We start from the raw sequence: 22,292 nt of genomic DNA on the forward strand, positions 1-22,292 counted from the left end.
TTAGTCTTTTATTGGAAATTCAAGGGCTTCTACAAATATGATTATAGAAGTTGAAGCCATTGAAATACCTGCTGATTGAACAAGGGCTACACATAATGGCCTTTATTTATTTATAAACTTTCTATCAGGACTAATAAATTCTTTATCTATAATGGGTGTTACTTTCAGTCCGTTGTTGCAGAGATAAGCTCCTGGCAAGAAGCGTCAATCATGCTTGAGTAAGCTGATTTTCTCATCTNCCCACCCCACACACCAACATTGTTGGAGAAGAAAGTTCAATTAAATGCATGACCAATATGTTATCCAAATTATTGTCCTTTCAGTTCTTCACCTGTCTGGTATAATCTACTAGTATGACTATTATTTGCTTCACTCACGTGGAGAACATTGGAGCATGAATGTGTCTGACCATTGTACTCTTTGCGACATCCAAAATGCATAAGTTCAATTAACTTTGGCCAAAATGAAATAGTTGTTTTCTTTTCCTTTTCAATTTTGCCCTTTTGTTGGCAATGATAGTCTGTCACATGCTATTGCTGCAGGAGTGTCCGATTTACTCAACAACTTGTTTTGTTTGCCCCGCAAGCCGTTTCTGTGCACTCCCACTTGCAAGTTCTTCTCCCAACATTAGCCTCTAAACAGGTCTAGACCCTCCTGATTATGAAATGAGCTTCCAAATTACTTGTTTAAGATTCCAACTCCTAAATAGTATTTTCTCTCTCTCTCCTTGAAAAACGAAATTTAAGACTTGATAAAGTTAGTCTTCTCTCTTTTATCACACAATTTTTTCTTTTGGGAATGCAGCCAACATTAAGACATCTTGCCATATCTACTCTTCGGCATCTTATTGAAAAGGATCCAGTATGTTTATTTTCCTATTTACTTTACCTATTTTCCTTTTCTTTCCTCCCATTTTGATGGCTCGTTTGCATCCCTCATGAAATTTATGTCTAAGATCATGTATTCTTATTAGGTACCCATCATCGATGAGCAAATAGAAGAGAGCTTGTTTCATATGTTGGATGAAGAAACTGATTCAGAGTAAGCTATGAATGAATTTCTTCATGTTGCCTAAACTTTGAGGGTCAACTTTTTTTGTGGTTTTGTTCTAAGTGGGAATTCTTGTTTTCCCTCTGATGTTTAGTTACAGTGCATCTACTTCTGTTTGTTGAACACGCAGGTTACATATACAAGGGAGGAGCAGAAAAATGACTTAAATCTATTAAAAGATCATCTGATTGAAAAGAAACTTTGCTTCTCGGTGCATTTTGTTCAATGAATATTTAGCTGTTTTGTTATATACTTTTTATGTAATTCCTTTATAATGACAGTTTTCTCATGATTTTAAGTGAAGGCGCTTGTGGTTTTCTCTCTCCCCGATGGTTTCTTTCTCTTCCTTGACTCTGAGACCTAACCCTAGTTGTTGTCACTGTCGCCAGTCTTTTCCGTTTTTGTCTGCTTGCTTAGCTCGTGCTTCATCGTAATTACCCCCACCTCCTTAGGGTTTCTCTCTCCTTGATGGTTTATCTCCCTTAACCATTCCCTAACTCTTTGACCTAAGCCTGACGCTGCTGCCGGCCATTTTGCTGTCTTCCGTTTGTCGGTTTTTGTCCGTTGGCTCAGCTCATCCTTCCTTTTCACCAGTTTCTGTCTGTCAGCGCTGACCTTGTCGATAATATCTCTCTACCCTCTTTCGTCAAACACCTAGATCATCCCGCCCTTTTCACTGGAGCCTTAACCCTTGTTTGCCATCCTTTCTTGTTGCAGATGTAGTCTGCCTCTCTCGCCATATTTGAGCGTTGCTCCTATTGTCTCCAGTGATGTAATAGGAATTGGGGTAATTTAGTAATGAAGTGGTGGAAGATTACCGAGTAAAAAAGAAAAAGGGGTGGATTCTTAAACTTGATATGGAAAAAGCTTTTGATCAGCTGGACTGGACCTTTTTAGAAAAGGTTTTGATTGCAAAAAACTTCGATTCTTGTTGGATCTCTTGGATTTTGTGTTGTATTCAAAATCCTAAATTCTCTATTCTTATTAATGGAAAACCTCGAGGCCGCATTCTCACATCTAGGGGGGTTAGGCAAGGTGATCCCTTGTCCCCTTTTCTTTTCCTTCTAGTCAGTGAAGTGTCGGGTGCCATTATTGACCAGCTGTACAGAAATGGCCTTTTTGAAAGCTTTGTGGTCGGGAAGGAGAAGATTCATGTTCCACTACTCCAATTTGCAGATGATATCCTCATTTTTTGCAACTATGATAGCAAAATACTATTTAAACTGAAAGAAGCAATTAGTCTTTTTGAATGGTGCTCGGGACAGAAGGTGAATTGGGAAAAATCAGCCTTTATTGGAGTCAACATAGAAGAAGGAGAATTGATACAAATGGCTGGCCTGCTCACTTGTATGGTCGAATCAATACCTCTCAATTATCTTTGTTTGCCATTAGGGGGCTACCCAAAGCAAACCTCCTTTTGGCAGCCGGTGATAGAAAAGGACCATAAAAAATTGGATAAATGGAAAAGATTTAATCTCTCAAGAGGAGGAAGGGTATGCACCTCAGTTCTCTCCAATCTCCCAACGTACTATATGTCCTTATTTGCAATGCCAGAAAAAGTGATTTCTACAATAGAAAGGTTAATACGAAATTTCTTTTGGGAAGGTCACAAAGGAAGCAAAATTAACCATCTGATAAATTAGAGCATTGTCTCTCGGTCTTAAATGATGGAGGTCTCGGCTTGGGTGGGCTTAAAATTAAAAACTCGGCCTTGCTTGCTACATGGGGTTGGCGTTTTATGGTAGAGGAAAACTCCCATTGGAGACAAGTGATCGCTAGTATTCATGGGAAAGGTCCTTTCAATTGGCATTCTTTGGGGAAATGTGGGAATAGTTTGAGAAGCCCTTGGGTTAATATCTCAAGAAGCTGGTCAAAAGTGGAGTCTTTGGCTTCTTTCATTCTTGGGGACGACACTCGAATTGCTTTTTGGTCTATTCCTTGGATTGACTCAATCCTTTGTCTACCCTCTATCCAAGTTTGTTTAGGATCACCTTGTTGCCAAGGGGCTCCATAGCTTTTCATTGGGATCATTCTTTGAGCTCTTGGTCCATTGTTTTTCGTCATTTGCTTAAAGATGAGGAAATACTATAATTTCAAGCCTTGCTACTACTCCTCTCAGGAAAGACAGTTTCAGCTAGACCAAATTTAAGATCATGGTCTTTGGAAGTATCAGGATTCTTCACACTTAAATCTCTCACCCATTATCTCTCCCCTTCGTCCCCACTGGATAAAAGCCTTTTCAAGGCACTATGGTAGACAAAAAGCCCGAGGAGAGTTAACATCCAGATCTGGATAATGCTTTTCGGGCTCCTAAATTGTTCCGCGGTCATGCAAAGAAAACTTCAATTGGCCTGTTTATCGCCTTCTATTTGTCCTTTATGCAAAAAGGCATGGGAGGACTTGCAACACCTCTTCTTCAATTGCCCATACTCAGAAAGCTGTTGGTGGACTTTTTTCTACAACTTTAACTTTGTTGGGGTGTTCGGAGACAATTTTAGAAGTAATGTACTTAATTTCCTATTGGGTCCCTCTCTTAAAAAGAGACCAAGATTACTTTTGATCAATATAGTTAAGGCTATTCTTGGAGATCTATGGTTTGAAAGAAATCAAAGAATTTTCCATGATAAAGAAACTTGTTGGAGGGCTTAGTTTGATTCAGCACAAAGAAACGCTTCAGCTTGGTGTTCTTTAAGTAGTGATTTCGAAGACTTCACTATACAAGATATAAATTTGAATTGGCAGGCTTAATCTCCCCTGCTCCTTAGACATTTTGCCTAGATTTTAGCTTTGGATTCTCTTTGTATCACACTTTTCTCTTACTTCTTTGGCCTTAATACCTTTGTATGGACATGATGAGGGTGTTAAGGAGGTGTCAACCTAGTTGAGATGTCCGGGTGCGCTTCTTGATCCTTAGGTTTCATTTTGTTTTGTTTAGTCTCATTATGATATGTATTCATGCTCCTTGTATAATTCTCTTGTACCTCGAGCATTAGTCTTAGTTTATTCTCCTAATAAAGAGGCTCGTTTCCATTTTAAAAAAAAAAGGTAAATTCAAGATTAGTTATCCTATCCCACATGTAATTCTCTATAAATAGAGAACTCCTCTCATGTATTGACTAGATTTTGATCATTTGAATAAACTCTCTCATTTGGTTCTACATTAACTGAATATGATGTAATAGGAATTGGGGTAATTTATTAAATTCAAGATTAGTTACCCTATCCCACATGTAATTCTCTATATTGACTAGATTTTGATCATTTGAATAAAACTCTCTCATTTGGTTCTACATTAACTGGTATCAGAGCATCCTCATGAAGGGACTTGATGGATGGAAAAAATTCCACCAAGCTTCCCGACCTCCAACCTCATGATGCGGAAGCATCTTCCTCTCCCCCACGGTTATTCAGTAGTAGATTCTCAGTAGTTCAGCAGTCCATTAGAATTCTTAACGAGAATTTTGCGGCAATGCCAACCTCTTTGGTAGATATGCATCAAGGTTTGGAGAAATTTACTAAAGAATTGAGCAGAATGTCTAAAAACAAAGGTAGAGATCAAGAAGATGATGCTGAAGTCCAAGATCTGTAAGACAGCAAAGGATTTCAACAACAGCAAAGGAGATTTCTGGGACAGAACTGTTCCTCCAAAAATTCAAGAACAACCAAGATTGCTTCCAAAGTTTATGCAACAAAGGAATTTAGAGCAAGGTCGTATTTTCCCAAGAACTTATCAACAGCTCAGACCGATCCTCAAAATCTACTAGGACTGACTCGAATTCCTCCGATGAAGATGAGGAGAATGAGATCCAAATTGAAGAAATTGTCAACAGCAAGGTTAAAGAAATTGTCATTGGGAATGAAAACAACAAAACCATTTTCAAATTGGAGATTGCGCAACCTAATTTGGAAGAGAAATCGATGTTAAAAACTTTGGAAAAATTGGGGAACCCACACAAATTTTCATTTGGGTATTTTGACGTTAAAAATTGAGAGGATAGAATTGAAAGAACCAACGAAGAAGGAAGAAGAAGAAAATCGTGTGGCTGACAAAGAAAATCATTGGAAAACTGTTTACAATCCATTTACAACCCTCAACAAAAAGAACAAACCAATCATAGTCACCTACAAGAGAGAAGAAGATGAAGCAGCTTTGTGAGATCTTCATAAAATTTGTTCCCGATTTTCCCTTTCTGACCCGACCTAAAAAATGCAGCCCAAGACCCGACCCGAATCGAACAATTCTCTGACCCATTTCCTTTTTCCTGACCCGGCAAAGAAGATCCAATACCCTCTTACTGCAATTTTGGGTTTTTTAGCGCATGACCCACACAATTGGACCCAAAATCATCCCCAGGCCCAGTTCAAATTTGAAGTCCATTTTTTAATGGAATTTGCAGTCCAACCCATATCTAAACCTACTGAAATAATTAAAATTCAACCCCAATTGACTTTTCTTCACACTTACCAAATGAATTTCTTCTCATTTTCTAAGAATTCTGCATATCTTTTTTGCAATAGAGGATTTTTTGAACAAATAAGTTCTTGGGTTTGTTGGCTTGAATCATGAAATTTGGATATTATTTGATGTTGGATGTTCAGAGTTGTCTCCGTTCAAGTGGATTACTTTTTTATTTTTACCTTCATTTCGTTTTGAAACTCGAGGACGAGTTTTTTGTTTTCTAGGAGGGATAGAATATGATGATGTAATAGGAATTGAGGTAATTTAGTAAATTCAAGATTAGTTACCCTATCCCACATGTAATTCAATAAATAGAGAATCCCTATCTTGGGTTGACTAGATTTTGATCATTTGAATAGAACTCTCTCATTGGGTTCTACATTATCTGGCCTCTGCCTCCGCTGTGCAGTCTGCCTCTTTTGCCTGTTTTGTGTTTTTGACCTCTCTCTCTAGCTGATCACAAGCTGGTTTTTATCATTTGTTGGGTTTTTGTGAGGTTTTCCAATGCTATGATGGAAACTCACAGTTCCTGCATCCGTAATAATTTTTTTTCCATATTTGGTATAACGAGAATGGGTTGTTTGTGGAAGATAAGAGCAAAAAGCAAAATAATTTTCTTTCTTACTCCCTTATGCGTTGGTTGGAAGCTAGTTTGGTTGAGCTTTTGCATCTCCCAGGACAATCATTTTTTCATAAGAAAGATTGTGGAGCTTCAGGAGTCATACGATTATCTAAGTTTAAATCTTCTTATGGAAGATATTTTTAGTGTGCCGTTGGGTCTAGCACTGGTGGAAGAATGAATATCCATGCTTTTTAGTACAACTTTTTTTTTAGTACAACAAGAATGAATATCCATGTTCCAACCAGCTTTGACAAGAAATGATGATTGGAAAAGGGTTATAGAGACTTTTGCTCTAAGATTATTGTTATTATTGTTTTAATGTTTTGTATCCTCTTTTGTAATTTGAGCTACTCATTTCATTATTTCAATGAAAAATCATGTTTACATTTAAAAAAGAGATTTCTCTCTAAGTTTGACAAGCTGAGAAACTTAAACTTTGATTCTTTTTGTTTTCTTGAAAAGGATCAGCCTCTCGAGAAATTGTAGAGTTGTAAGCCAAATTTGAGAAGCTTTGTAAAAGTTGATTTCCAAACTTCAAGTTGAGGCAGTTTACTGGTTCAATTGAAGTAATTTATAGTTTTCCTTGTTTTCAAGAATCCTCCTTTTGGTTTCGAAAAGAGAGGGAGCTTTTGGAATTAAAGTTTGACTTTGTTATTGTAGTTACTAGACTGCTCCCACATTACTCTTGGAAGGAAATTTAGTATGCTTTGGAAGATTATTTTCAGTCTCAAATTTCCATTAATCCATTTATGGATGGCAAGGTCTTGATAAAGTTTGACTAGTATTTTGCGAATTTCAAATTTAATGGAAAATGGCAACTTTACGAGGACTTGCATCTAAAATTGGAGCATTGGTCTAGTAAGTATCATTTTTATCTGGAATTCATCGATTTTTTATTTTTATTTGTTAATTTTAAGGAAAAGATCTTTTCATTGAAGATATAAAAAACGACTACGGCTCAAAATCCAAACCAAAGAAAAACATAAAACGTAAAAAGTGCAAGAACAAATACAACATAAATACTAAGCTGCAAATATAAAGGCATTCCAATTTAAGCATAATTCTTGAGTGGAAATATCTGCAAAAGACTTGGGAAGGGAATGCCAGAAAGAAGTATTAACCTGAGCAACTTCAAAATGAAAAACTCACTAATTTCTTTCGAACCAAGTTTCAGCCAGAATCGCTTAAATGCATTGGACCAAATCAACTGAGAAATAGGAAGTTGGACCTACCAAAATCTGAACCACATTACCTTTCAACTCCTCACAGAACACCTATGGATGTTAAAGAAGGAAAACAGGTGCCACCGGCAAGATCTGGAAAAGCAATAACCAAAAAAGAGGTGCTGCAGGTCTTCATTATCAGCCATACAGAGAGTACAAACAAATGGAGACAAGCTGTGGGAAGGGAGCTTCCTTTGAAGAACAGAAGAGCAATTCAAAGACCCGAAAATCATAACCCAAATGAGGATGTTAACTCACATTGGGCTCTTTGACTTCCATAAGGCTTTAAAACCAACTTATCCAAAGGATTAGAAATAGCCAAGTGCTTCGAAAGGGACTTCACTGAAAAATCCCAGAAGACTCCAAAGATCAAATATGACAATCTGGATGCTCAACCACCCTTCTTCATGAAATCAAACTCACTTTGAAATTCAACAATCTCATCCTCTTTCAGCAACCAACAATGAAGATAGATCAAGAAGATGTATCTTCATCCCAGTATCCTGGAACTGATCCCTAGGGCTATAATGCAAGTCTAAATAGGCTAGGAAATCTTGAACTCCATGGCACTAAATCAATCCAAGGATCAAGCCAAAATCCAATTTTGGTACCACAACTGAGTTTAAAAATCGCTAAGGTTTCAACTTTTAACCATGGTATAGACTTTGACTGAACTTTCTAGGCATATGCCAATTGAAATTATCTCTTCCATGAAGACCATGTACAACTTGACACCACAGTGAATTTGCTTCATTAAAATATCTCCAACTCCACTTAGCAAGGAGTGCCAAATTTCTAGGTTTCAGACCTCCAAAGCCGAGACCACCATCTTCTTTAGTTTTGAATTTTTTCTGTAATTGTCCATTCTGTTCTGTCTAGTCTTGGTTTATGTTGGAGCCATTTGTTCTTGTTGCTCTTTTGTATGGGCTGAGTTTTAGCCTTGTTTTCTTACCCTTAGGCCTTTTGGCTCTTTGTATAATTCTCTTGTACTTTGAGCATTAGTCTCATTTCATTTTATTAATGAAGAGGCTCGTTTCCATTTTAGAAAAAAAAAAAAAAGTTCCGTTATAGAAATCACCTGACTGACATTAATAAAGAGGTTTCATCCGTGATTATAAATTTCTAAGTTATTTTTCCATTCAAGTACTTGACAGTTCTAGAAGGCATGGTTAAAGAAGTTTATGAAGCGGTTTTTTGTAGGCATGTTGGAAAATTTTGTTATCACTCTTTCATATTCAATGGGACTTCGAAGACTCCTTCAAAGATCTTTTTTTTTAAGCAATAGTTGGTACTCAAATGAGGCCTCTCTACACAAACTCTTAATGGTTTAGATTGTTCCAGGGCAGTAATAGAGGTGCAAAACAACATTTGTGGTTTTGTTCCAGTTCAGATTGTTATTAAGTATCCAAATCTCAGAGATTTCTCTCTTTGGTTTGGAGATATTGTTCCTTTGGAAGCTCCAAGTTTGAAGTCTTTAAGTCATGGTGTTCTATTTGCCAAAGACTTTTCACACTCTATTGATTTGGCCAGAATTAGGCAAGTTATGGAAGATGAAGAGTTTACTTTCAATGATGATGATCTGCGCCAGAATTGAATAATACCTGTCTATTTGATAGTTTAGACAATCAAGGGCCAAACTCTAACGATCCTTTGCTGCATGTCGATAAGTCTATTTTGGTCGTTAGAGTTGAAATGAATGATCATTTTGATTCTAAAGAAGCTCAACTAGCTAGGTCTAATCTTATTGTTCTCTTCACTCTAATGAGATTTCTAATTCCAAGTCTATGGAAGCACAACAGTCATTGGATCTTTCCCTTGAGACCGGTGAATAGTTTTGGGAGATATGTTCCGACTATTCCTTTGCATTATACTTGGAGAATTATTAATCATTCCTCTCCAATTTTTAGTAGATAATTCTGACTCGTGAGAGGGGAAGTTCCTATGATGTCAGAGGAAAATTATCTTCACAACTTTTCAAGGAGTCATTGTTCTTCAAAGGTCTTTAGTTATTCAACCCTTTCCATCCCAGGTTCAAAGACTCAATTTATTGGAGATGTTGCTCGTCATTCTTCCTCCAACCATCTCTCTCATCCCAATGATTGTGATGAAGACTCAGTTGTTAGTGTGAGTAGTGAAGAATCGGATCTTCATCATTTGGACCCCGTTCCCGAGGAACTATTTTCAGTAGAACATAGGGGAAGCTTTTGATATTTTGCTTCAAAGGGATGAGGAAAAACGTGTTCATGATCCAAAGTTGAGTGCTTCTCTTTTGTCTCCTTCTCTGATACCATCCAAATTTTCTTCAACTGTGGAAGAAGCTTGTGGTCTTCATTAGTGTAAAGTGGGTTAAAGTCCTTCAGAATGTTCCTTTGCATATTGTTTCTTCTGTAGTCCTATTGGTTGAAACTACACATTAGGGAATATCACTTTTCGAATATAGTTGAAGACTGTTGTGTATCTCTTGGGTTCTTCATTATCCAGCTTCCTCCCTTCTTCTTTTGTTTGATTACATGGTCTTGCAGCATCCCTGTTTCATGTGCATGTTGTCAAACTTATTTGGCATGTATGTTCAGCCAAAACTTTGGTTTGAAAGAGTTCAGTAGTTTATACAGGTTATCTCGTTTCCTTTGATGTAATTCGTTAATGTCTTGAGTTGGAAGTCTTCGCTGTATTGTGCTCTTAGGAGCTCTTTAAGTTGGCTGTCTTTTATTAGTTAATGGCCGCTAACACTTAATTACTGTTATGATAAGTTTGTTTTAGAAGCCCACCTAGTATATAAGCTGGCTTCTTTTCATTAATGAGATAATTATTGAGGTACTACTATTCAAGATTGAATGTTTTCCTGAACTTGGTTTACACCAAGATTTGGTACCAGAGCCCAAGATCCCTTGGAAGTCATGGCTGGAAAGTGCGTAGCAAACACCAGCCAGGGAAGGGAAGAAGAAGCCTAGACCCATCCACCTGAAATTCTCCTCCACAAATCAACAACAGAACACTTGTTATCTGTTGAAGGAAATATAGAGAGAGATTCAAGAAACTGTTGAAGATATGCGCAGACTCTTAGGCACCATGGTATGGTAGCTGGAGCAATTAACCGTTGCACAACCACAAAGGTTAGAAGAGGAACAGAAGACTGCAAGTAACAGAGGGATTGACCATGAAAATCAACAAAACCATATACGAGACAATAATAGCAGTCGTTCACCTTCTCAAGAAAGGATCCGTGCAGTGATTAATATGGCATAAAACCAAGATTACTTCTAAGAAGATCAAGATTCAGAGGCAAGTAGTGATAAAGAAAACCTTTTTCACAATTTCTGAATGAGACAATATGAAAGGAGGCAATACAATGGATATGAAAAATGGGTATGAAAAGCATCAGCAAGATTATAAAATGAAGATCGACTTGCCGATTTTTAGTGGAAAAATAGGTGTGGAGGCAGTTTTTGATTGGGTTAAGAATGTTGAAATTTTTTTCGACTATATGAATACGCCTAAAAATAAGAAAAGTCAAGTTGGTTACTTTCAAATTAAAGTCTGGCACCTCAGCTAGGTGGGATCAAGTTCAAATAAATAGAGGAGCAATTAGTAAAAGACCTAGAAGGAATTGGCAGAGAATGCATAATATGATGAGAGCGTGATTCCTTTCAGCTAATTATGAATAGATGCTATATCAACAATACCAAAGATGCAAGCAAGGAAATTGTACTGTAGCAAACTATATAGAGGAATTCCACCGACTCAGTGCACGGACCAATTTGGCTGAGAATGAAAACTACCAAATTGCACGATTTGTTGATGGTTCACAAGATGAAGTCCAAGAGCAAATGGACCTTAAACGTGTAAGGGGATCTATCCAATAGTTGCCCTCGAAGAAGAGTAGTGGCTTTCGTGGAAGAAGATCGGGACTTGATTAATAGTGGGATCGGAAGTGAAGCTAATGTTAAATAGTTGCGGAGGTAAGTATGCTCTCTTCTCTCTCCTCTCTCTTTCTTCTCCCCTCTCACTATCTCCGGTAAGTAACTCTGCCCTCCATCTCCGATCATCCTAAAACTCCTTTCCTTGATTGTGTGCATTACTCTGACCATCGTCACCCATCTCCATTCCGTTGAGCTACGAACATGGAAGTTATAAATTGCAAGGTGAACGACACTCCTTACTGTATTTGGAAAGAATTTGATGTCTTCCTTGTTGAAGACATGGAGGCAGACAAATTCCTACGTTTATCTAAGTCTCAACTAAGCTGGTTTGTAGAAAGCATCATTGAGTTGATACAAGGACCAATGTCTCGTTTTTACATAAAAAACGGAAAAGATGGCTCGGGCACAATGCGGCTGTTAAAGTTTTGAAAATCTTCAAGTTGGATTATGCGTTGTGTAGTTTGGCCCTTGTCTGGAGGTCGATTTTTCATCCATGTTCTTTTTGGTGACTTATTGAACGGCTAGCACACATTTTTGAGAATGTTAAAGAAATATCAAAGAATTCATGAAAAGCTCCAATGATGCAAATCAATGAGTCTTCTAACAAGAGTGAAAATCATACGGAACCTACAACGACAAGGTTTGATCACCACACTTCAACACTCTCACAGGTGAATAAAAAAAAAGAAAAGAATATTGAAAAAAGAACCTCTATTTTTGCTCCTGATAAATAGAGCATTAAGTCCTTTGTTTTTGTACCCAATAAACAGAGCATAAGGCGATATTGGGTCATAAAGAATTCACAAGTATTCAAAGCAGATTTTAATAATTTATGGGTTGTTTCACGCCTCTTTGAGTTTGATAGTTGGTTAGAAATTACTGAAATATTGAAACTTTATTTTCAATCAAATGTCATAATCAACCAATATTTGCAGAGAACGCATTGGTTGACATGGATCGAGGATCATTGGATGAAGTAATCGAGAGTCCTGGTATTCAAAAGGCTACAGCGGGTGGATCTCAATTAAAAATCTCCATTAGACTGCTGGAACAAACAAATATTTGAAGCAATCGGCGCTTATTTTGGTGGATTGGAAAATATTGCTATCAAATCACTAAATTTTCTTAATGTCTTAGAAGCCAAAATTGAAGTTAAGGAAAATCTTTGTGGTTTCATCCCTACAACGATAGAAATTACATATGAAAAGAGGGGTAATATTTTCTTGAGTTTTGGTGATATTTCATCAATTGACGCATCCAGCAAGGTAATAGGAGATTTATTTGTTTATGATTTTACCAATCCAATTGATACTGTCCGATTAAATCAAGTTATGAAGGATGACGAAGTAGAGTGTGATTCATGGGATTAAAGAAAGCTGCCAAGTAATTGAAAGAGTATTGCATCAAAGTCCAAATTCATGGGATCTTCCTAGACAGATCAGATAAATCTTCTTTTGAATCTTGTTCTTTTTTTTATTCCAATTTCAAAATTGCTGGCTCAAGCATGCCTTTTGTACGAGGTACCTCGGAATCCCAACAAAACGTTGTTCAAAACAGTCTATGCGATTCAGATGGAGACTCAATAGCCTATGCTAGCAGTGAAGAAATAGAAAAATCAGAAACAGAGGAATTCAAAGAGGAAGGGAATCACTATGGTTATGACAATGATAGGCCGTGTTGGTGCCTCATCCCTTCAACCTATAGATAATAAGGAAATTCCACAAAACCTGGTTTCAGTGGTTGAAGATTGTGAATTGATCCTCGGTTGAAGTCCAGTAAAAGAGCTCCATTCTCGTTTTGTCCTATCATGAAGATTCTTTCATGGAATACAAGAGGTTTAGGAGATGACTCCAAAAGATTGGCATTGAAAAGAAGCTTAAAGAAAATAAATCCGGATTTGGCCTTAATTCAAGAAACAAAGAGAGAATCAATTGATGCAAACTTTATCAGAGAATTATGGAGCTTGAAAGACATTGGTTGGGCCTTTGTTGAAGCGTTTGGAAAATCTGGAGGAATATTAACTATGTGGGATGAAAGTAAAATTTCAGTTATTGAAGTGTTGAAAGGGGGTTATTCTATATCCATTAAATGCCTGACTATATGTAAGAAGTCCTGTTGGATCACAAATGTCTACGGATCTATTGATTATAGAGAAAGGAAGTTTATATGGCCAAAGCTACATTCTCTCTCGGATTACTGTGAAGGGCCTTGGTGTATTGGAGGAGATTTCAACATCACTAGAAGAATGTAGGAACGTTTTCCTTTGGGGAGATTGACAAGAGGAATGAGAAAATTTAATTATTTCATTGCTGAGGTAAATTTAATGGAAATTCTATTTAGCAATGGTTGTTTTTTGTGGTCACGCGAAGGCAACGTGATATCTCTTGCTCTTCTCGATAGGTTCTTATTCTCTAATAATTGGAATGAGATATTTGCAAACACTAGAATTGCAAGACAAGCACACACTTTCTGATCACTTTCCTATTTTGCTTGAAGCTGGTTCCTTTGAGTGGGGACCTTTTCCTTTCAGATTTTGCAACAGTTGGCTAGACATTAAAGAAAGCTGCCAAGTAATTGAAAGAGCATTGAATATTGAAGTTCAACAAGGCTGGGTTGGTTTCGTTATTTCCTCTAAGCTAAGAAAAATCAAGACAGCGTTGAAGTCTTGGAATGCAGATTTTGAGAGAAAAGAAAAGAGCAAGAAGCCTTGCTAAAAGAAATCGAAAAATGTGATTTAGAAGTGGAGAGTTTAAAGAAAAACCAAGATTGGAGTTTTGGTAATGAGTTCAATGACAATGTTTTGCAGCTGCTGATTGGTCCTAAGTTTAAAGAAAAACCAAGGTTGATTTGGTCCAATGAACTGTGGTTGAAAGAAATCAACATGTTTTTCATGACAAAGCTTCCCCTTGGATGATCCGTTTCGAGATAACTCGGCTTAATGCTTCCTCGTGATATTCCCTCTCCAAAGCCTTTGAAGATTTCTCCATCCAAGACATCAATCTTAATTGGAAGGCCTTCATTTTCCTCATCGTAATCTTTTATTGCTGGTTTTTCTCAGTTGTAGTTGTCCTGTATTGTTTTAAGCTCTTGTAATGTTTTGTTCTTGGCTTTGTATTCATTCCTAGTTGTTTTTGGAACCTCGGTCTTGGATAGTTCTTTACTTTATTGGATATAATGAGAGTGCTAAGGGGGTGTCAACCTAGTTGAGATGTCCGGGTACACTAACTGATCCTTTAGCTTTAGATTTGTCTCTTTATTGTATTTTTATTCACTTAGTATCGTCTCATTTCATTATCTCAGTGAAGAGACTCGTTTCCTTTTAAAAATAAGGAGTGGAGTTAATGTTGATTATGTGGGGTCCAATGACAGGGGATCAACCATCTTGTGTACTCCAACGCAATTTTTTTGAAACTATTGTTATGTGACTTTTGCATCTAGAATATGAGTGTGGAAAAATGGTTGTCAAATGTTACAAACATCTTCAATTCCTGACTATTGTTATGTGACTTTTGCAGCATTGCAAATATGGTGAGGACCACAATCATGCGCTTACTCTATGCATCGTGCCCTTCATGCCCCTCTCACTGGATAACAATATGTCGAAACCTTGTAAGTTCTTTTACTTGCCCAAATTCATGTGATGTTCTTTTTTTTCCATCTTCTATTGGAAAATGATTGAAGTACTTGACTTATTTACATCCTTGTGTGAGAGCCATTGTTCAAATAATGGGTTCTCCTTTTCCGTTGTATTATTAAGCTTTTAATAATAGTATGATAAAAGATTACAAAGTTTAGGTCAATTTGGCATGTTCTTGGATGTTTGTCGTTATAAATGTATTGTGGTCTTTGGGATTTGAAGTCAGTTTACATTAATGTAATATTTTCAACACTTCTCGATATATGATGTACCTGACTTAAACTGCTGAATTGTTCAGGTTCTTGCTACATCAACAAGGAGAAATATTGAGTATAGATCCAACTCAGAAAATAATCCTTCAAATGCTCAAGACAGTGACTTAAAGTTGAACATTGGAGATGATGATGAGAATATGGTTTCTGGCCACAGTAGAGTTCCAACACCAGGACATGCTCTAGAGTCTTCCAATATTATGATTCAGAGGGATAAGCACCTTAGATATCGAACCAGAGTTTTTGCTGCCGAGTATGTGCCATAAATTTTTTCCTATCTTCAGTTACAATTTTTGACGAACACAGTGTAGTCAACCTTATCAGTATTTTATTTCTATAGATCTTTAAAAAAAGAAATGTTTGTTTATGCATTATTGATAAGTGGCACGTTCCTTAAAAGCGACACTGGAAGGATCGAGGCCATTTTTCCTTCACTATTTTGTTTACTCTTGTCTATTCTGTAAATTTAAGTTCTTAGTTTCAGCAATCTTTCATTTTTGTATTGGGGATATTCTTGGAAAACATACTTGTCCCTCCACCCATTTTTAGAGAAAGGAAAGGTTTCTCAGGCAGTTGGAACATTTGCCATTTTTTTGAGATGTAATTATTTGGAAAAGTGTCCGATCTTTGTGGTAGAATTGTGGAATGGCAGAGTTAGTTAATATATCTTCGAAATGATTTTCATTCTTATTTTCGGTAACTGATTAGTTAATGCAGTAATAATGGACAAGCCTACAGAGAAGCAACATGCAGAACCAAACAGACATCCAGCATTACTGGGCACTTTCATTCTATTCTTGAATCAAATAATTCCTCAACTTTGTAAAGTTGTAAATTTATGTTTGTCTTCTTCTAAGTTGGTCTTTGTTCTTTGAATGATGATAAGCAATATGGTCTAGAAGCCCCTCTGCCTTCAATAGATCCTTCATTCTCAGATTCTTTAGGTCTCCTAAGCCAAGATCGTCCTTATGCTTTCATTCTCCTTTCACTAAGGAAGATCTATTTCAATTTGGTGCAGAATCCGGGACTTCTTTTAGAGATTAAGCCTAAAATGTAGTTTTGATTTTCTGAGGGTTCTACTGGCAACTTCTTGTTTTTTTTTATGCTACTTCGTTTTTATTCTGGAGTTTCCTTTTTGTAGCCTTGTTGGTGATCTTTCTGCTTTTTGCTGTTGGCTATGGTGCCTTGCTCTTTGTGGCTCTGACTATCCTTGTGGAGTTTTCTTCTTTCATTTTTTGTTTGTTGGGTCCTTTTGTTCTTGGAGAGCTATGTTCTTTGTTTTTTGGGTTTTTTTCCCTTTCTTTTTTGGTTCTGTGTTTTTAGTTTGGCTGGGTGTTCTGTTCTTCTCTCTCAATGGGAGTGCATTTCCTTGAGCTTTTTATATCTTTTTCATAAATTAATTAAAAAATTGTTTCTTGTTCAAAAGGATGTGTTATGCTGCATTTGGTTCTCTTAGAACTTGTTCATGTCTTTTTCAAACTCTTGACTCCTTTAATATGTCATCCTAAGTAAACTCCTTGCACCAATTATCTTTTCATAATTTGATGAAGTCTCCATTGGCAATTTAAAGATTGAAATGATTTGTAAAGTTGGCATGAATGGAGCAGATATTCTTCTTAGCCTTTCACTTTTTCAAATATTACTTATTATTGTTTCAAATCTTACTATGGAATTCTTCTTTTATCTCTTTTGCTGTCAAAGTGCCTATGGCACCGGTTAATATCTTCAAACTTGTGGATCATGTTGAAGATATGACACTTTCGGAAATTAGTGAATTTACACAGAATGGATATCTTCAGGATTAAAATGAAATGAAAGGAGAATTTATTTGTTTTGATGTATGTGCATATGCTCTTTCACCTATGCTTCATTGATTCTTTTAGAAATTTTAAATATATTTTCACTGAGAATAATTACATCACTTACTGTGGGAGCTTTGGGAAGAACAAAACAGGACCTTCGGAGATAAGTCCTTTGTTTTGGTTTTTGTAACCTCGTGCAAGTTATCCTTGATGTGGAGTCTCAGACAAGGATTTTTATTTTTATTTTTATTTTTTTTGCAGCTATTGTTCGTCTCAAATCCTCCAAAAATTGGGAGGCTGTGTTATCGTTTTTTTTTGGGAGGGAGGCTCCTCGCGCCTTTCCCCCTAGGTTGTGCTTTTTGTGATTAATACATCTTAGTTTCTTTTTTTTTTTTTAATAAATTTTTTAATAGGAGACTAATTACATCACTTGCCACAGGGCATTTCTTCAGTTAGTGATCCACGCTAAAACTATAACCATTGGTTACTACAAATTGCTTCTTCTTCTTCTTCTTCTTCTTTCTTTCTTTTTTTCTTTTCTTGTCTTTTCTTTCTTTCTTTCTTTTTTTTTTTTTCCCTTTTTTTTCCCCTCAAATTAAAACCAAAATTTAATTGTTTTACAGGTGTCTGAGTCATCTACCTGATGCGGTTGGAATGAATGCAGCTCATTTTCACCTTTATTTAGCAAGGAATCAATTGGCTAACGGGCCCACCTCTGGTGATTGGCTAGTCCTTCATGTGCAAGAGCTTATTTCACTTGCTTATCAGGTGCTAAATATGAGGTTACGTATATATGATTCTGTTAATTAGATTTTGTCTCAAGTAAGTCTCATAGTTGATTTCTTGGTTATAGATTAGCACAATTCAATTTGAAAGTATGAAGCCAATTGGCGTTGGACTCCTAAGTTTGATTATTGATAAGGTACATTACAACTTTACATGTCAAATGTACTCTATTTATCTCTCTTTTCTTTTTTATGCAAAATTTAATTTCATATCAAAATGAAAAACGACACTTTGCATGATAATGCATGTTGCATGCAAACAGATTATTTGTTTTTTCCCCCCTTGAATGGTTTTCTAATAACCATTGTCGTAAAAGAATATTTAGTTCCCTAACGCAATGAAGCCACATGCATATGCACACATGTATTTCTCGGGCCAATGAAATTTATTAATTCCTTGTGATTTCTTGTTTTGAGAGTGTTGTATATCTTGTGTTTTGTGAATGCAGTTTCAACACATAGCCGATCCTGAGCTTCCGGATCACCTTCTATTGGAGCAATATCAGGTGTTTCCCTATCTGTTTGTCTTTTCTCTCTCTCTATACACATGCGTGCATGCACACATATATTTAGCCCATTTCAAATTAGCATTTGATGCTGTCTATCATTGTCATAAACCATTAACGAATGATTTTGTATGATGTGGTTGGTTATTCATTGATCATCTGAAGTTTTGTTTCCAATTTTGAATTATAGGCCCAATTAGTATCTGCAGTTCGCTCTGCCTTAGATACATCCTCTGGCCCTATTCTTTTGGAGGCAGGACTAATGCTGGCCACTAAGGTTAGAACATTTACATCTTCATCTTATTCAAAACTTTATGTCGAGTTAACAGGCTCTCATACATGTGTAGATCCTCACGAGTGGAATAATTGATGGTGATCAAGTTGCTGTTAAGCGCATCTTTTCATTGATATCACGGCTATTGAATGACTTCAAGGAGCTCTATTATCCTTCTTTTGCTGAATGGGTCTCATGCAAGGTATATTCCTTTGTTCTTTGCTTTCTTTCCCTCTGAACATAGCAAGAACTCCCTTCTTATATAATATTGGTTAAAAACATTATTGGTCCCTATACGTTCATTAAAGTGATGATCTGGTCCCTGAAATTTTGTTTGTAATAATTTTTAGTCCCTGTAACGTCAAATTTGTTACAATTTAGTCAGGGTACTATATTCAAATTAAAATAAACATTTTCTTGATTTAGTTATTATCATGAAAAATGTTGTTAAAATTAAATGATCTTTCTTGCATATATAGATCGATATATTAATTAGAGACTAGATGAGATTTTTAACAGTTGAGAATAAATTGTTACATATCCAAATAGTTCCAAATTTAAAAGTACTAGAACTAAATTGTTATATAAAATTTAGGGACTAAATTGTTACTTAACTAAAAGTACAAAGGTCAAAACTATAATATTTGTTACTAAGAATCTATGAACTATGAAATATAGATCAAGGTTAGACTTCTGGCTGCACACGCCTCTCTCAAATGTTACACGTATGCACTTTTGAGAAGACAACAGAGTGAAGTTCCACACGAGTATCTAGCCCTGTTACCATGGTTTTCAAAAACTTCGACTATATTGGGAAAGCACTGGATTGGGGTTCTAATGGATTACTGCCATACCTGCTTATTCTTGCATCCCAAGAAAAAAGTAAGGAATATGATATTAACTAATTTACTATTTGCTGTTATTCTTTTTTGTTTCTTTTCTCCTATCTCATCTTTTGTTCAAATTTCTTGCAGTGGAATCCATTTCTCGATGGAATTCAATCATCTCTGGTTATATCAAAGTTACAATCTTCATTAGAAGAATCTTGGCCAGTTATTTTGCAGGCCATTGCACTGGATGCAATTCCAGTGAACTTTGGTGGGATTGCAAGTTCGTCTATTAATAATGCATTGGAAAACAACTTTTTATCTGGATATAGCATGGTTGAACTGGAATCTAATGAATATCGATTTCTGTGGAGCTTTGCTCTTTTTTCTTTGTTTTGTGGCCGTCATCATCCTGGCAAACAAAACATATCATCATCTTCTACTACAGCAAATGTGGTTGAGGACTCTCCAAAGGAAACTACTAATTCTATAGAACTAAAACTCTATGAAATTGTACTACCAGTGCTCCAATCTTTGTCAACTGTAAAGTTCTTTAGTGCAGGATTTCTTACCGTTGATATCTGCATAGAACTTCTTCAGGTGCATTTTATACTTATTCCTTTTATCCCTCTAATAAGATCAATGATCCTAAATTTCTAGAAATATCATTTAATTTCTGGGGCTTGTTTATAAATATCTAAGTGCATGTTTGGAAGTGATTTTAAAATTGTCAAAATCACTTTTGTCTTTTTTAAAATCACACTTTTAATCACTCAAAATTAATTTAATATTAAAATTTACACTTTTAAAATCAATTTCCATATCATCATAATTAGTTTTGAAGGATTAAAAACATGTTTCATAGTTATGTCGAAAATAACAACATTAATTTTAACCATTTTTGAATCACTCCTAAACATGCGCGGCTATGGTTTCATTTAACATTAAATTGTAAACCAATGAATATCAATTCTCTTTTATTTGCATCTACTTCATAGATGCAAGTATAATTGCGTTGAACCTGAGAAATATGTGGAATCGTGGAAACTCTGTGACCTTACAAGGTGGTGGTTAAGTTTTGCATGCTTTAAAATCACCACTGAGTTTTATGGCTGACTAGGATTATGAATTTTGGATGATTTCTCTTCTTAATCAGAGATTCCTATTCCGTAATTACAAAATTCTCAAATTCTAAGCTGATAGTACGTACTGCATCTGTTTGTCTCCTTTGTATTTTGAATGTTAGCTATGCTGTTTTTCTTCTTTTTTCCCTGTACATATGAGATGCTTTGATCATTGGGCATGAAGTAGCAATCATTGTGCTCTCAACTGTTCTTTAATTTATTTAAACAATGATGAACGGGGATTTCACTTTAGGGTATTTACTAGATGATGCTACTTCTATAATTGATTTTCTTGTCCTGTGCTGTTGATTACATGTTGATTTTCATTTTTCTTACTAAGATTCTTTAGCTCCTTATGAGATTCTTTTATGATTATGAATCGATTTTCTTATCACATGCTACTGATTATCTTATGTAGGTTTTCTCATATTACACGTTCTTGGATATCTCTTGGAATTCTCTCGCAGCGTCTGTGCTATCCCAGGTAAAGACCATTATGCTTTTCCAAGTACGTCAGTTTTAAATTCTAAACTCTAAAATTGTACGCATGAGCAGCACTGACTGATGTGGAAATTTAAGACTATGCATTAATACTCAATAGGAAAGCTTTAAGGGCATATCTGATTTAGAAATAGAATTTCAATTTCCTAATACATTTAACTGATGATATATGAATTTGATAATACCAACTTCAAATATTATGAAAATTGTAGTTGACTGACATTCTAAGAAGCCAAAAGATTTTGGAGAAACATTAAAACCTAAATTATATTTGTTTAACAAAGAAAACTGTGCCAAAAAAAACCAAGTGATTTTTAAAATTTTGAAGTGTTGATGTAAAGATTTTTTGGGTCCCAATAGTTTACAAAATCATTTGAATGAAAATTTTTGGGGTTCTTTCCTAATTTTAACCGATTATTGCCTGTCCAGCTCAGAGCTATAGTTTACCCGATGAGTAATATTTTTAAAATTTAGTAAAATAACTAAGTCCAGGACGGTTGAAATTCATTTAATAAAACCAGTATGTAAATGCTATATGTGCATTGTGCTCACTATATCTTCTCCCTAGTCAATTTTTATCATGCAAACCTGTTAAATTATTTCTTGAAAGGTTGTTAATGAACAATAAGAGTCCTTAATGTATGTTTGTGAATTGTAAGCATTAGTAATGCCGTCTTTAAAATGCTGTGATTAAGGGTTAGGGTAGTAATGTCGACTTTAAGGTTGTTACTTCTTAATCCAAAAACACATGATCTTTTCAGAATATCTGGACAATTCATGCCAATTTTTTTTGTGGCTTTTTTCAATCAGATGGTTCAGAACTGCCCAGAAAGTTTTCTTCAAAATGAAGATTTTGCTTATCTGGCATTGGAATTATGTCTGGCTTTCCTTTTTCGAATGTATCAGAGGTGATATGAAATAGTACATAATAACGCTTTTTAAAATGTAAATAGATTTGTCTGTGCTGCCAGACTGATGATATGTTTCATCCTCTTGTTGTCCAGTATGAACTCTAGACAGCTAGATCATCATCCAAATTGGGAGGATTTGATATCATCATTATTTATTACAGTTAAGGTACTCATGGAGCGCTTTGAATTTAAGGTGGGTAAGTCGATGTGTGGTGTAGAAGCTATTCATTGAATATTACATTTCTCTGATCAAATCTTTATTTAATTTATATTTTCGGAAATAAGTTGCTTTATTTAAGGAATATATTCAATTAGGATATCATAATCTTTAAGAAGTTTACAATATTATCGGTTACTTTGCTTGAACTGCGTTTTTCTT

General features: G+C 35.8%; 1 protein-coding gene across 2 annotated transcripts in view; it reads left to right on the top strand.

The window, feature by feature from the left end:
* LOC120080503 (protein SWEETIE) overlaps nucleotides 1-22,292 on the top strand; it is a 74,867-nt gene that overhangs the window by 45,927 nt on the left and 6,648 nt on the right. For both annotated transcript variants that reach the window (XM_039035176.1, XM_039035175.1), the window contains exons 27-42: nucleotides 169-218; nucleotides 543-642; nucleotides 805-861; nucleotides 974-1,041; nucleotides 14,790-14,883; nucleotides 15,210-15,436; nucleotides 17,609-17,753; nucleotides 17,839-17,907; nucleotides 18,220-18,276; nucleotides 18,467-18,553; nucleotides 18,624-18,752; nucleotides 19,229-19,432; nucleotides 19,525-19,977; nucleotides 20,920-20,985; nucleotides 21,813-21,910; nucleotides 22,007-22,106. In XM_039035176.1, the coding sequence (XP_038891104.1) occupies nucleotides 169-218; nucleotides 543-642; nucleotides 805-861; nucleotides 974-1,041; nucleotides 14,790-14,883; nucleotides 15,210-15,436; nucleotides 17,609-17,753; nucleotides 17,839-17,907; nucleotides 18,220-18,276; nucleotides 18,467-18,553; nucleotides 18,624-18,752; nucleotides 19,229-19,432; nucleotides 19,525-19,977; nucleotides 20,920-20,985; nucleotides 21,813-21,910; nucleotides 22,007-22,106 (2,004 nt within the window). The remainder of the gene's footprint in view (nucleotides 1-168; nucleotides 219-542; nucleotides 643-804; nucleotides 862-973; nucleotides 1,042-14,789; nucleotides 14,884-15,209; nucleotides 15,437-17,608; nucleotides 17,754-17,838; nucleotides 17,908-18,219; nucleotides 18,277-18,466; nucleotides 18,554-18,623; nucleotides 18,753-19,228; nucleotides 19,433-19,524; nucleotides 19,978-20,919; nucleotides 20,986-21,812; nucleotides 21,911-22,006; nucleotides 22,107-22,292) is intronic.

Source organism: Benincasa hispida, chromosome 6, assembly GCF_009727055.1.
Source record: "Benincasa hispida cultivar B227 chromosome 6, ASM972705v1, whole genome shotgun sequence".
NCBI classification, from domain to species: Eukaryota; Viridiplantae; Streptophyta; class Magnoliopsida; order Cucurbitales; family Cucurbitaceae; genus Benincasa; species Benincasa hispida.